The sequence below is a fragment of the Bubalus bubalis genome, chromosome 7 (genome assembly GCF_019923935.1).
Source record: "Bubalus bubalis isolate 160015118507 breed Murrah chromosome 7, NDDB_SH_1, whole genome shotgun sequence".
Lineage (NCBI taxonomy): Eukaryota > Metazoa > Chordata > Mammalia > Artiodactyla > Bovidae > Bubalus > Bubalus bubalis.
This window is the reverse complement of record NC_059163.1, coordinates 90,480,221-90,493,123: the sequence shown is the minus strand read 5'-3', so window position 1 is coordinate 90,493,123 and position 12,903 is coordinate 90,480,221. Positions and strand designations below refer to the sequence as shown.

The window sequence follows — 12,903 nt, the reverse complement described above, 5'->3', positions numbered from 1 at the left end:
ACCCTTATTAAATGCCCAGAAGTCTTCAAATAAGCATTACTCACAAATTCTAGCAAACACAATTTAATCACTTTCCACAATCATAAATCCAATTGATAAGGATTAATTGTGTATGTTTGAGCACATGTATAGGTATGTTTTCAATTACCCATCCTTCTCTCCCCAGTTCTCTCTGGATTCTCCCTTAGAAAACCCCGAGTTTTCTTTTGTCCCTTAATAAAATTTGTCCTTTAATAAAATTTCAAATCTCGAGCTTTTAAAGGCATGCTTTGTGATACAAATCTGAAAAGACAAGTTCTCTGTATGTATGAAGAGATGCCTTCTCAGCATTCTGTGAAAAAGTATTTTCACTGCTAAGCATAGCTGAGTGCTGCCATTATAAATCAGGGTTATCCAGGACAGCACAAACACTTGAACTCTGGATGTTACCTCTTATAGCAGAATACAGTTGATCCTCATTATTGCAAGTTCACCTACTCATTAGAATTTATTTCTCACCCCCGACACAGTGCTTCCATGGTCATTCAGGGTAATTCAGAGTGGTGAGTAATCTGAGTTGCCCAATGCCTGAGCTTCAGGCTTAGGTCAAACAAGGTCATGCTCTGCCTTCTTATTTCAACTCTCATATTGTAAATAAGTGTCCATTTTTCAGTCTACTTAGTGTCACATGTTGGAGAAGGCAATGGCACCCCACTCCAGTACTCTTGCCTGGAAAATCCCATGGACGGAGGAGCCTGGTGGGCTGCAGTCCATGGGGTCACTAAGAGTGACTTCATTTTCACTTTTCCCTTTCATGCATTGGAGAAGGAAATGGCAACCCACTCCAGTGTTCTTGCCTGGAGAATCCCAGGGACGGGGGAGCCTGGTGGCTTCCGTCTATGGGGTCGCACAGAGTCGGACACAACTGAAGCGACTTAGCAGCAGCAGTGTCACATGTTCTACATTTTTGTGCTTTTTTGTTGGTGATTTCCCTGTTAAAAATGGCCCCCAGGGCTGAAATGCCATCTAACTAATGTTCCTAAATACAAGGCTGTGCTGTTTTACAGAGAGATTCATGTGTTCGATAACATTCTTTCAGGCATGAGTTATGGTGCTGTTGGCTGTGAGTTCAGTGTTCATGAATCAACTATACATAAACAAGGTGTAAAATAAGGTGTCTTTAAACAGAAACACTGGAGTAGGAAATGGCAACCCACTCCAATATTCTTGCTTGGAAAATTCCATGGACAGAGAGGAGCCTGGTGGGCTATAGTCCACGGGGTCACAAAGAGTCAGACATGACTGAACAAATGAGCATGCAAACAGAAACATATAAAACAAAGTTATGTGTTGACTGGTTGACAAAAATATGGCCAGAAGCTTGCAGGAACCTAACTGTATTTCTTCTAGGAAAAGAATTTGCCAATTTAGTGTTTCTAGTGATGTTATAGAACATATCTAGTCAAGTAATGAGAATCAACTGTACCAACCTATAAGGAAAGTGGACAGAGGGAGACAGTACTAATCCATACAAGAACTTTGTGGAGTATAATCCGGACTTCATATCGGTTGGTTAGTGATTACCTTCTCTTTTGTAACTAAGGACTCTGTAAGTCCATAAGTCTCTATAAGTCTTGTTACAGTGAGACAGGGGTTTCGTTGGTGGCTCAGAAGATGAAGAATCTGCCCACAATGAAAGAGGACCAGGGTTTGATCCCTGGGTTGGGAAGATCCCCTGGAAAAGGGAATGGCAACTCACTCCAGTGTTCTTGCCTGGAAAATTCCATGGACAGACAACCTGGTAGGCTACAGTCCATGGGGTGGCAAAGAGTTGGACACAACTGAGCGACTAACACGGTGAGACAATGAACCTATGTTGCCTGGAATATGGGGAGTTTTCATCTGAACTTTATGTTACCTAGTGCAGAGGAGGTACACGAAAACTAACATTCACGGATCTCCCAAACCTACTTTTCTTGAGATCCTAAGTACAAGAGGAAAAACAGCATTCAGAGCCATTCTGACTTTTCGTATGTTCATGTGATACCTTCCTGTACCTTCCTGTATCAGCCCTGTGCTGAGTCATCTGCAGGTCTGTGTAAGAAAGTAGAAAAAGCCCAACCTGCATAACCATAGTAGTGTGCTATTTCATCCACTGACCTCATCCGCTTATCACTGTATTCAAATAGCACCTCTGACCTGCTTCCCCGCCTCAACAACACATATTGCTGGGTGTGACTTAGTCAAGCCTGGGAATGAACACCAACAGAGAAAGGTGAACTCGCACCTGACAAGGCTCAGGAGCAGGCCATCACAGAAGCAGGTAGATACAGTAAGGACAGTAAAAACCCAGATAAAACCTGAAACACTGATACCATTATTAAGCCACTGAATGACTACAAAGTTTTCCAATTGGAGCCACTCTTATATGAAACAACTAAAAGTTTTATGTTTTAAGCCACAGTTAATTATAATGCTGCTGCTGCTGCTGCTAAGTCGCTTCAGTCGTGTCTGGCTCTGTGCGACCCCATAGACAGCAGCCCACCAGGCTCCCCTGTCCCTGGGATTCTCCAGGCAAGAACACTGGAGTGGGTTGCCATTTCCTTCTCCAATGCATCAAAGTGAAAAGTGAAAGTGAAGTTGCTCAGTCATGTCCGACTCTTAGCGACCCCATGGACTGCATGCAGCCCACCAGGCTCCTCCATCCATGGGATTTTCCAGGCAAGAGTACTGGAGTGGGGTGCCATTGCCTTCTCCTAATTATAATGTTACTTGCAATTAAAAGCATCTTAACACTATTCCTTGATTGGTGGTTTGTTCTACACAGCAAACTGATGTTATTACCCAAAGAAGACATAATCCATGAAGAAAATAATCTGAAATATACTGCATATTTATTCTACTGGCCTATTAACCAGTGTAGTCTTTGCTCTTTTGAAAACAGTGACACATGTCTCCTCAAGCTTTTCCAATGTCAGCTAGAACAAACACTACATTAAAGAAACACAATTATCCCACTTAACAATTTGGTGAAGAAGTATTTAAGAATAGGGAAAAATGTTCCAACCTTTATCAAGAAAAAAAAGTCAGGTTACAGAAAAATAGGGTATGAACTCTATGAAAATATTCTTGCTAAAAATAAAGATGGATAAATGGAAAGAAAGATGTTTAAAAAGATTTACACCAAAATGTTTATCTAAAGGTAACTTTTACTCTATTTTTTCTTATGTTACCTAAATTTCTGACAATGTATAATTTCAAGTTACTTGCACCAGGCCTACCCACTGAATGAAGAAACTATAACTACAAAAGAAAATGAAGAAAAAAAAAAGAAGCAGCTACAACTTAATAGGAGTTTATTCCCTTACAAAGTGTTTGTGACAATACATATCTCTATCAAGATGCATCCTAATACTTCTCTACATAAGATCTTAAGAAAAAAGTAAAGATTTTATGTATATCTCCTAATTCTAGGCCTCCATACGCATATAATTTGATGAAAACCAACACATACAAACTTCAGGAACTAGCGTGGAAATATTAAATCTTTAAACTCAGCTGAACTCATGAGAAAACAAGAGTATTATTTTCAGGTGAAAAAAAAGCAATTTAAGCCAACTACTGAAGACAGTTGGCATGCTATTGATGGTCTGACCCAAGATCAATGAAAACACAGCTTATAGCAATACTTGGGTAAACTACTATATTCCAAATATTCTACACTTTGCATATCAACAAGGCATTTGGAGCTGTTATATTGTAACCACCTAAGGAAAATAGTTTAAATCTATTAGAGCACATCTAGACAAGACAGACTATAAACATAAAAGAGACTATGTATTCTACTCACTAAGAAAAGTTTTATTCCGAAAGGAGTATACAACTGCACCACTTTTCGTTAGAATCTATGTTCCAGTGAGTCCCTTGGACAGCAAGGAGATCAAACCAGTCAATCATAAAGGAAATCGACCCTGAATATTCACTGGAAGAACTGAGGCTGAGGCTGAAGCTCTAATACTTTGGCTACTTGATGCTAACAGCTGACTCATTGGAGAAGACTCTGATGCTGAGTAAGATTGAGGGCAGGAGGAGAAGGGGATGACAGAGGATGAGATGGCTGGATAACATCACCGACTCAATGGACATGAGTGTGAGCAAACTCCGGGAGACAGTGAAGGACAGGGAAGCCTGGTGTGCTGCAGTCCATGGGGTTGCAAAGACTAAGACACAACTGAGCAACTGAACAAGAACAACATTTCAATGTGCAAAGGTAGGATGAGCATAATTCACCAGTTTGAGTCCCTATACCCTGTCCCTTCAGCACTGCTGGGGAAAAAAGAGGCTCTGGATACCAAATGTTTTGTGGGGAAGAAACAGTCTCCCCAAAACTGAGCTTTTTGTTCCTTAGCCAAGAGATAATTCACAAAAACACAGTAGAGTCTTTCTTCTTTTTTTTCGTCCAGCTTATTCTGTGCAGATTTCCATTGTGAGTGTGTTAGTCTCTCTATGTAATAATGCAAATTTAAAAAAGCAGCTCTCTGGTTTGCCTGAACTATCCACATAAATACCACCAATCCAAGCCTACATAGCAGCTGCAGGATGTTGACCATTTCTTATCTGCTAACGAGGGATAAGCATCAACATTGGCTCAATTAAAAAAGAATCCAATAATTAATAAAGATTTCTTTGTAAAAGTACCACAATATTCATATCATATGGCATTCAAATGAAAGCCTATTTTCAAGATAAAGTATAAATAGATATCAAGTGTTTAAAATATGTGAAAATTTTGTTTGAACATTTAAAAATTTATCCAAGTTTATAATGTGAAAATTTCTGTTTAAATGTTTTACAAAGTCAAGGACAATCATATAGCCCTCACCCTCTACCAGTTGGAACTATAACTACATACTCAGAGACTGTGCCAATCAGAACACTGTATACCTGATAGGCTGTAATTTTGGTATTAGACTCATAAACATGTTGCTCTAGAATATGAAATGATGAACAATTTCTTATGCTTTATTTTAGAGTAGTTGTCAAATTAAAAAAAGATTTTTTTTCTATGATAGGAAAAAGTTGCCTTAAAAAATTACCTGAAAAGGAATGAAGGTACTTTTTCTTCTAATGTTACAGAAGTCATAAATGTTTAGCAAATTAAATTTTAAAATTTACTTCAAGAAATATTATTTTTTGAGGAAAATTAACACTCTTTTAGAAAAATCAAGTCTAATATACCTAACACATATTAAGTATGCAGTATTTTCCTTATAGTGATTATTTTCTTTTTTGGTCCTTTGGAATATTTCTAACCATATTTTTTGTTTTCTTGTTTCCAAAAAGAACACTTTAGTTGTCTGCAGTTTAAGTGCAGAACTTTTTCTAAATTTATAAAAGGTAAAACCAAAATCTCATCATTAATTCAATTACAGAAATTTTGTTACAAACTATATCCCATAGGGTTTGGAGCCATTCTCCTCCACCCTCTTCTCCCTGCTCCAGTAACCTTTTGTATGCTGACTGAGACCATACAAAGACTCTTATGGAAAAAGGAACACCAAGTCTTCCTAGACACAGCGAACTAAAAACAAAACATTACTTCTCATGTGCTCACATGGAAATCCCTGTCTCTCTCGTCTACGAGGAAATACAGAAGAAGCAAGTGTTCAAAGCAATGCCCCAAAGTGATTAGATCTCTGCAAGGCAATCCTGTGAAAAATCTCTCAGCACTTAGCTCCCAACCAGATCCCTGGTTCTTCCTACCGGACCAGACACACCAGATTCTCTGGCTCCACACAGGCTGGTCTCTGGACTAGACTGGTCCTTTATACCCCTTATAACCTTCACTGCAGATAGTAACCAAATCCTTCCAGTGCCTCTAAATCAGACTCTGTCTCCCAGGCAATGGGCAGTGCTGGAGTATTTGTTAATGATATATCCAATGTACGTGTGCGCAGTCTATTTCCAGATGTCACAAGGTCCCTGAGCCAATTATCCTATTGTTTTTTGCTCTCCAGAGGCAGGTTTATGTTTAATCTTTTATTGCTGTTAGATTAGATGACTCTTGTCCCTGGGGGTCCTTTGCCCTATTAGATACATTCCTGAAACCCAGATGTAAAAGTTGTCATGTTCAAGTCAAACAAGTGTCTGTTATAACCTTCCCTTAAAGAGGCAGGACACTTTCCTACTAAAAAAAAAAGTCAAACTGTATAATTTGGAATTGGAGAGAGAAATTTATTGTGACCTCAATCAACAGTATGGCTTACCTTTACTTTAATCTGATAAAGTATACATCTGAAATAAGAATGTGCATTTCTGTCCTCACAAAATGCTTTATGTTTGAAGGAAAGTTATGACCAACCTAGATAGCATATTAAAAAGCAGAGACATTACTTTGCCAACAAAGATCCGCCTAGTCAAGGCTATGGTTTTTCCAGTGGTCATGTATGGATGTGCGAGTTGGATGGTGAAGAAAGCTAAGTGCCGAAGAATTGATGCTTCTAAACTACGGTGTTGGAGAAGGCTCTTGAGAGTCCCTTGAACTGCAAGGAGATCCAACCAGTCCATCCTAAAGGAGATCAGTTCTGGGTGTTCACTGGAACGACTGATGCTAAAGCTGAAACTCCAATACTTTGGCCACCTGATGGGAAGAACTGACTCATTTGAAAAGACCCTGATGCTGGGAAAGATTGAGGGCAGGAGAAGGGGACAAGAGAGGATGAGATGGCTGGAGGGCATCACTGACTCAATGTACATGAGTTTGGGTGAACTCCAGGAGTTGGTGATGGACAGGGAGGCCTGGCGTGCTGTAATTCATGGGGTCGCAAAGAGTTGGACACGACTGAGTGACTGAACTGAACTGAACATTAAAAGCACCAAGGAGTTTTGTCTAGACCACAAAATTTAACTTCCAATTTAACAAAAGGCCTATGTAAACATTTTATCACTATATTCATATTTATTACTAATGTGAATATAGAGACAGATAATCATAAAATAATTTGCATGATTCCTGGAAACCCTAGAGAAACCAGACTGCATGAATATACATCACATAAAAGTTCAGATTAAAGTTCTTATACAATATTATTTGCTAGGATCACAACAGAGATTGCAATTTTTCTCTGTATACATTTTCTCAGTGTTCTCACTCTTAACCTAGTGCATAAGAGGCCAACATCTCAAGTGCTTTCTAAAGTTTATTGAATAAATGTTGAGTTCCTCACACTTAGGATTTTCAATTTTAAGGCTAATATGAACTGTGATTCTCCAAACTAAATGGCAAAAACACACTGGGTACAGTGTGGACACAGTAGTTTCCTAGACAGCTGACCACATTTGTATTGATTAAATGAGACACTGTGGCCTTTTCTGTCTTATGACCACAGACGGTACTGTTTTCCAGCCATTTTTCTTACAAAAACATACAAGTCACAAGGAGGATTTTATAGATCAATGCAAAACAATTGTCACTACAGGAAAAATAGCCTGCATTACAAAGTGTGATAGACATTAGATGCTATATTTTGAGTAAAAATCTAACACAGGCTTATAATACTTTTATGTTTTTTCATATTGAAATTGCATGTTACCTTCCAAATCTCACATCTAAGAAAAAACAAAAAGGTGTGCAATTTCTTTTTGACAGTGTTTAATTTTTTCCTTAGTAAAAACCAATCTGTAGATAGTTTCCTTAGCCAGACAGTATTTACTTCTAAAAATCCCCACACTATCTTATAGACCTCAAACACAGCATACAAAATACAAAAACAATAAAATCTTTATAACCATTACCACGGGTGGAAAGAAGGTCAGAAAAATATACAAAGCAGTGAAAGGCTGGGTGTGAAGGATGCCAAAGGGGAGCGGGGGAGGGTTTCGTGAGGTTCTAGGCAAATCCTGTGATGACGTCACCTCACATACATAATGCTCCAGCAGTCAGCACAGGCCTCCTGCTTTCTTATTGGTGAACACCGTGTCAGCCGACATCAGAAGATAATCATCATTGGTCAGACAATTACAACCGAAGCAACTAGCATCCACCGCTGCTAGCTCAGACCTGGCAGGCTGCTGAAAGAGAAGGCAGAGCGAGCCCAGCTGCCCTTCTCAGTCAGTGAATTTTACGTCACCTTACCAATCCCTAGGCGATTTTGCCCCCTTCCCTGCAGACCCAATAAATGAAGTCAGCTATTTGTGAAAATAACAGGTAAAGGCCAGACATCTCATAAAAGAACAAAACGCCTCTATTTTCAATGCTGTAAAACCACAAGGGCTTTTCAGTGTCAAATCAGAACTTAAAAATGTTGTTAAGCTAAAAACAGGTACTTTCCTCTGTCTCATGCAATATACTCTCATTTACCAGATAATATTACCCAGGATATTTTTTAACTGACATATAAAGATGCGGCTCAGGGTGATTCTCCAAGGCATATTTATTACTCTGCATTTTCCCATAGTTTTTCTAATGTATTATATGTGAAACTATTTGCTAGAAAAGTAAAATGGTCTATAGTATTTATCCCATGTCTAAAACAATGAATATAGGGTTAATCATTGTTTGAGCAACAATAAACTTGATAAATTTGCCTCAGTTCAACTCTTTATAAAAACACCACTCCAAAATAAGGGTCCCATTACATTAATATGTAATAAAGTAATGAATACAGATTATAGGATAAGTTTAATAAAGGCCTTCTTAAATCATATTCAAAGTGCAGACAGCACCCTGACAAAACAACACTCCTGACCTTCCTTGCAATTCTTCAAAACACAGTGAGTGCAGCTTAATCTTTGAGAGATAAGTTATAACTTAATTCTGTAAACTGAGTTTTATTTGAGGCTATGTCTAGGGAATTTTTAAGGACAACTGAAAATAATTTGTCAAAAAAATACAGTAGAAACTTCACAACATTGTTTTTCCTCCAGAAGCTATTTCAAGTCATCTGTAGTTAATGAGTCTGACAAATGCAAGACTTTGTGCTTCCTAAACTTTCCCTCTCCTCAAGAGGGTGTGAGCCTTGGTTAACAAGGGAAATGAAAAGGAAAACCTTCATTTTCTTATATACCTAGTTCAAGACTTTTTGGCTGTTGACATTTTGGGAGAGGTCTATAAAATGGGCACCCAAGGATACTGGGAGAAATGCATACACTCTGGGATAAAAAAAGGAAGCAAGACAATTAGGGTCAAAGAGAGAAAAAGTCAGGAAGGGGAACTCCTAATATATGACTATGGCATAGTATTCAAAACTCAAGGGAAGGCCAAGTCTGCTAAGGTTCAGGTAGCAGTGCTGGCAATAAAATAGACATCCATCATCACTTTAACTCACTAGTTAAGACTTTTCCCAGGTATCTGCCCTGTACAATGCATTCTTCAAGATGCATTCAAGAGTGGAATGAGAAACACGCCCTGAAGAGATGATGGTCTAGTAGGAGGCACAGTGTGTGTTAGTCACTCAGCCGTGTCCGACTCTCTGTGACCCCATAGCCTGCAGCCTGCCAGGCTCCTCTGGTCATGGAATTCTCCAGGCAAGAATACTGGAGTGGGTTGCCATTTCCTTCTCCTAGGAGGCACAGACATTCATCTAAATACTTAGGCATATGAATAAAAGCTAGGAAAGATACTGCCAGATGAAATGTACAGAAAAAGAGCTAAGAGTGGTAAGAGTCCAACAGGCGAAGATAAATTGGTGCATTTTTTCCCCTTTTCAATCCCCAGAGGGTTATGCCCTGTTTGATTCGGGTGTATTGGTGTATTGGTCAATAGAGAAAGTGAAAGTGAAGTCGCTCAGTCGTGCCTGACTCTTCGGGACCCCATGGATAATAGCCTGCACCAAGCTCCTCCGTCCATGGGATTTTCAAGGCAAGAGTACTGGAGTGGGTTGCCATTTCCTTCTCCAGGGAATCTTCCCAACCCAGGGATCAAACCCAGGTCTCTCACATTGTAGACAGACACTTTACGGTCTGATCCACCAGCGAAGTCCAATAGAGAAAGAGGCGGGAAATAGTACCAGGAGGTGGTGGAACCACAGAAAGTGGCCCCAGAGAAAAGGCAACAAGTGAGTAGGAGGAGTATCCACCGAGGAGGTGCAAGGAGAGGGGCTAGCCCACAGTGAGCTCGAGCAGCCGGCCCGAGGGTAGGCCAGTTCCGGAGGGGCAGGTTCAACAAGGGTGCAGCAAGTTGAAGACTGGTCAGATATTAGGAAACACAGAGAGCGCAGGGCCGATGGGACGGGAAGATGGACTGAGCGGTGTGACAAGACACCACGACGAACAGTCGCAAAGAAGACCTTCGCCTTCTGCTGGTCCGCCGCGCGGCTCCCGGCGCCACCGCCCTCGCCCGGTCTTCAGCACCACCCCCTACGCAGGAGGAGGAAGTGCCTGGAAAGAGGTCCCTTTGGTGGGGCCCGAGGGAGGCTTGGCTTCCCTAAGCGCTGAGGCCTTAATTGTCTAAACTCCTACGGGATCGAGCCTCCCGGTGCACAACCGTCTTCCGGACCCACCCTCGGCGCCTCCGCCCTCGGAGGCCCAGGAGGGGCCTCGGCCCAGAGCGCTGCCGCACTTCCCAGCCTGCCGAGCGAATCGCGTGGCCCTCCTGGCTTCCGGCTGTAGCCCTCCGGCCCCCGGCGCCCGAGGAAGCCCCCAGCCACGCCGCAGCAAGTGTGAGCGCGCCAGGCCGCGCGCCGCGCCCGCCCCAACCGGCCCGGCCCCGCCGGCGCGCACGGCGCACGGGGCGGGCCCAGCCTGAGACCACAAATGGCCAGCTGGTCCCCGGCGGGCCGGCGGCGAGGGAGAAGGCGGGAGCGGCGGCCGAACCTCCAGAGGAGAAGACGTTGAGCCCCCATTCCCGGGTTCCGGCGCAGAGCACCCACCCGCCCCAGCCTCCAGGCGCGCTAGCGTCTCCGGTTTCCCATTGATGAGCTGGGGGAGGGAAGGCAGGTCGTGAGGGTGCTGGGGGCACGCGCTAGCGCACGCGGCAGGCGGAATCCCCCACCTTCCCAGAGCCCCCTCGGCCCGACCCTCTCCAACAGTACCTGGGAGGCTGCCAGCAGCTGCCTAGCTGGGGGTTGCCTTGGGCTTTCTTTTTACTGATCGTCAGACACGGGGTTAAGGGGGGGGGGGGGGGGGTTGGTTAGAGAATGTCTGCCACAGCAGCTCCGTCTACAAGCTAGAAGCGAGATGAACATGCACACCCTCCCCTGTTAAATATTGCAAGGTGACACGGGATCGCTTCCCACACGGGGATTTCCAGAAGGACTGGCGGAGGGAACACAGTTAACAAGAAAAGATGCTTTCCCGGGTTAGAAGTTGTGTAGGGAACACTCCCCACCCCCCAAGGACTCTGCGGACCCAGGGGTTTATAATCTGTGTCTCAACTCCAATCAGCAGCTTCCCACTAAATTAGAATCGAGTGTGTCCAAAAGGCGTTTCCGTAAAACAAACTTAATAATGGCGTGGCTCCACTCGCTCGGGTTCATTCATTTTTATTACTGTTTTCATTGTCCCCTCCTCCCCCACTCCCCGCCTCCGTCTCTTCATGAAACTGGAAAGGGATCTGCATAGGGAAAAAGGGTCCAGGAAAGGAGGACTCTGGCTGGGGAGCAGCAAGGAGGAAGACAGTGAAGTAGGAGAGCTGCAAGGAGAAAGGAAGGGCAGACAGGAGGGATGGGGAAAGGGCGAGGACCAGAGAGCAGAGGACGGCGGATGGGAAAGGGTTAAACAGAGCCGGAGACCAGGTCCTCCCTCCACTGCCTTTCACACTGTTCGCAGGAGGCCAAGCAAGAAAACCCAAATCTAGAGGGAAACCAGGAGTAGCTCAGGTAGGGTCTGTGGCGTCTCTCCCGCCTTCCCTGTCGCACTCTATGTACACATGTATGTTCTATGTTATATAATCTATGTTAAAGATGCATGTGTAGCCACGGTTCACCCAGGGGCACCCACAGACTCACGCGCTTCATGCAGTTCCAAGGTCTCCTGCACCGGGGAGACCCGGGAACTCAGCGATCCGCTCCCGCTACCCGCGGTTCCTCGCTCCATTCACGCCCCAGAAAGGGAGTACCGACATTAAGGCACACCGGGAAAACGCGCGGGGCTCCTGGGGACAGTATCACACGAAAGCATCACCTACCAGTTTTCCTGCATCCACTGGATGGCTTCATTCTCGTTGAACTGCTTTTCGAATTCATATTCTTGTAAAGTCAACACTGACATGTTCACTGGGGCTGATCTTCGGAGTCGCTACGTGTTCTCTACACAAAATAAAATAATCTGTAAAGCGCTAGATTTCGAGTGCTCTCCAGTCTGTTTCCCCCACCCACCCCCCAAGGTCTTCCCCTCGCCGGTCGATCTCCGGCAACCGGTTTCCCCCAGCCTTTCTCAGCTACAGTCGGGGTTGAGCATTGCCTGTGCCTCTGCTCCCAGCTCCTCTCTCCCGGACTCTCCTCCTCCCGGCGTCCGCATCCACCGTAGGAGGAAATGAATGCCTTGAGGTCTTAGTGCCCGCACGTTTGTCCATCACCCTTTTTACTTGTCTATGGGGAATCTCCTCCCCCTCGTGCGATCCGACAAATCTTAACCCTTTGCGAGAGAGAGCGAGACCTCTCTAGCCCCGGGGGCAGTTTTGTTTATGCAAAGGTGACTAGGGGAGAGAAGGAAGGGCTAGGAGGGGGAGGAAGTAGCTTTGAGGTCATCTACAACGCCCTGTCCAGACCTCGTGGGCCGCCTCGCCTGGCCTTTGAATGAAGTTTCTGAAAACCAAGCGAAGCCCCAGGGCGAAAATAGCACGTAGGCTATAAGTAAATAATAAAACCTGCCCGCTTCCTCGTCAACAATTTCAGGCAAATTTGCGCTGAGATGCCACGTGAAACGAACGCATTTTCTGCCTCCTTGCCCCTGCCGCACCGTCCAGGTCACTCACCGCCGAGCTCT

At 43.7% G+C, this 12,903-nt stretch overlaps 1 protein-coding gene across 1 annotated transcript in view; it reads right to left on the bottom strand.

Moving 5' to 3' along the window:
- ELOVL6 (ELOVL fatty acid elongase 6) overlaps positions 1-12,530 on the bottom strand; it is a 132,943-nt gene extending 120,413 nt beyond the window's left edge. Inside the window, exons 1-2 of the mRNA XM_006076909.4 lie at positions 12,379-12,530; positions 12,104-12,224 (exon numbers count right to left, since the gene is read on the bottom strand). Of these exons, the coding sequence (XP_006076971.1) occupies positions 12,104-12,186 (83 nt within the window). The 5' untranslated portion in view covers positions 12,187-12,224; positions 12,379-12,530. The remainder of the gene's footprint in view (positions 1-12,103; positions 12,225-12,378) is intronic.
- Between the last annotated feature and the right edge of the window lie 373 nt (positions 12,531-12,903).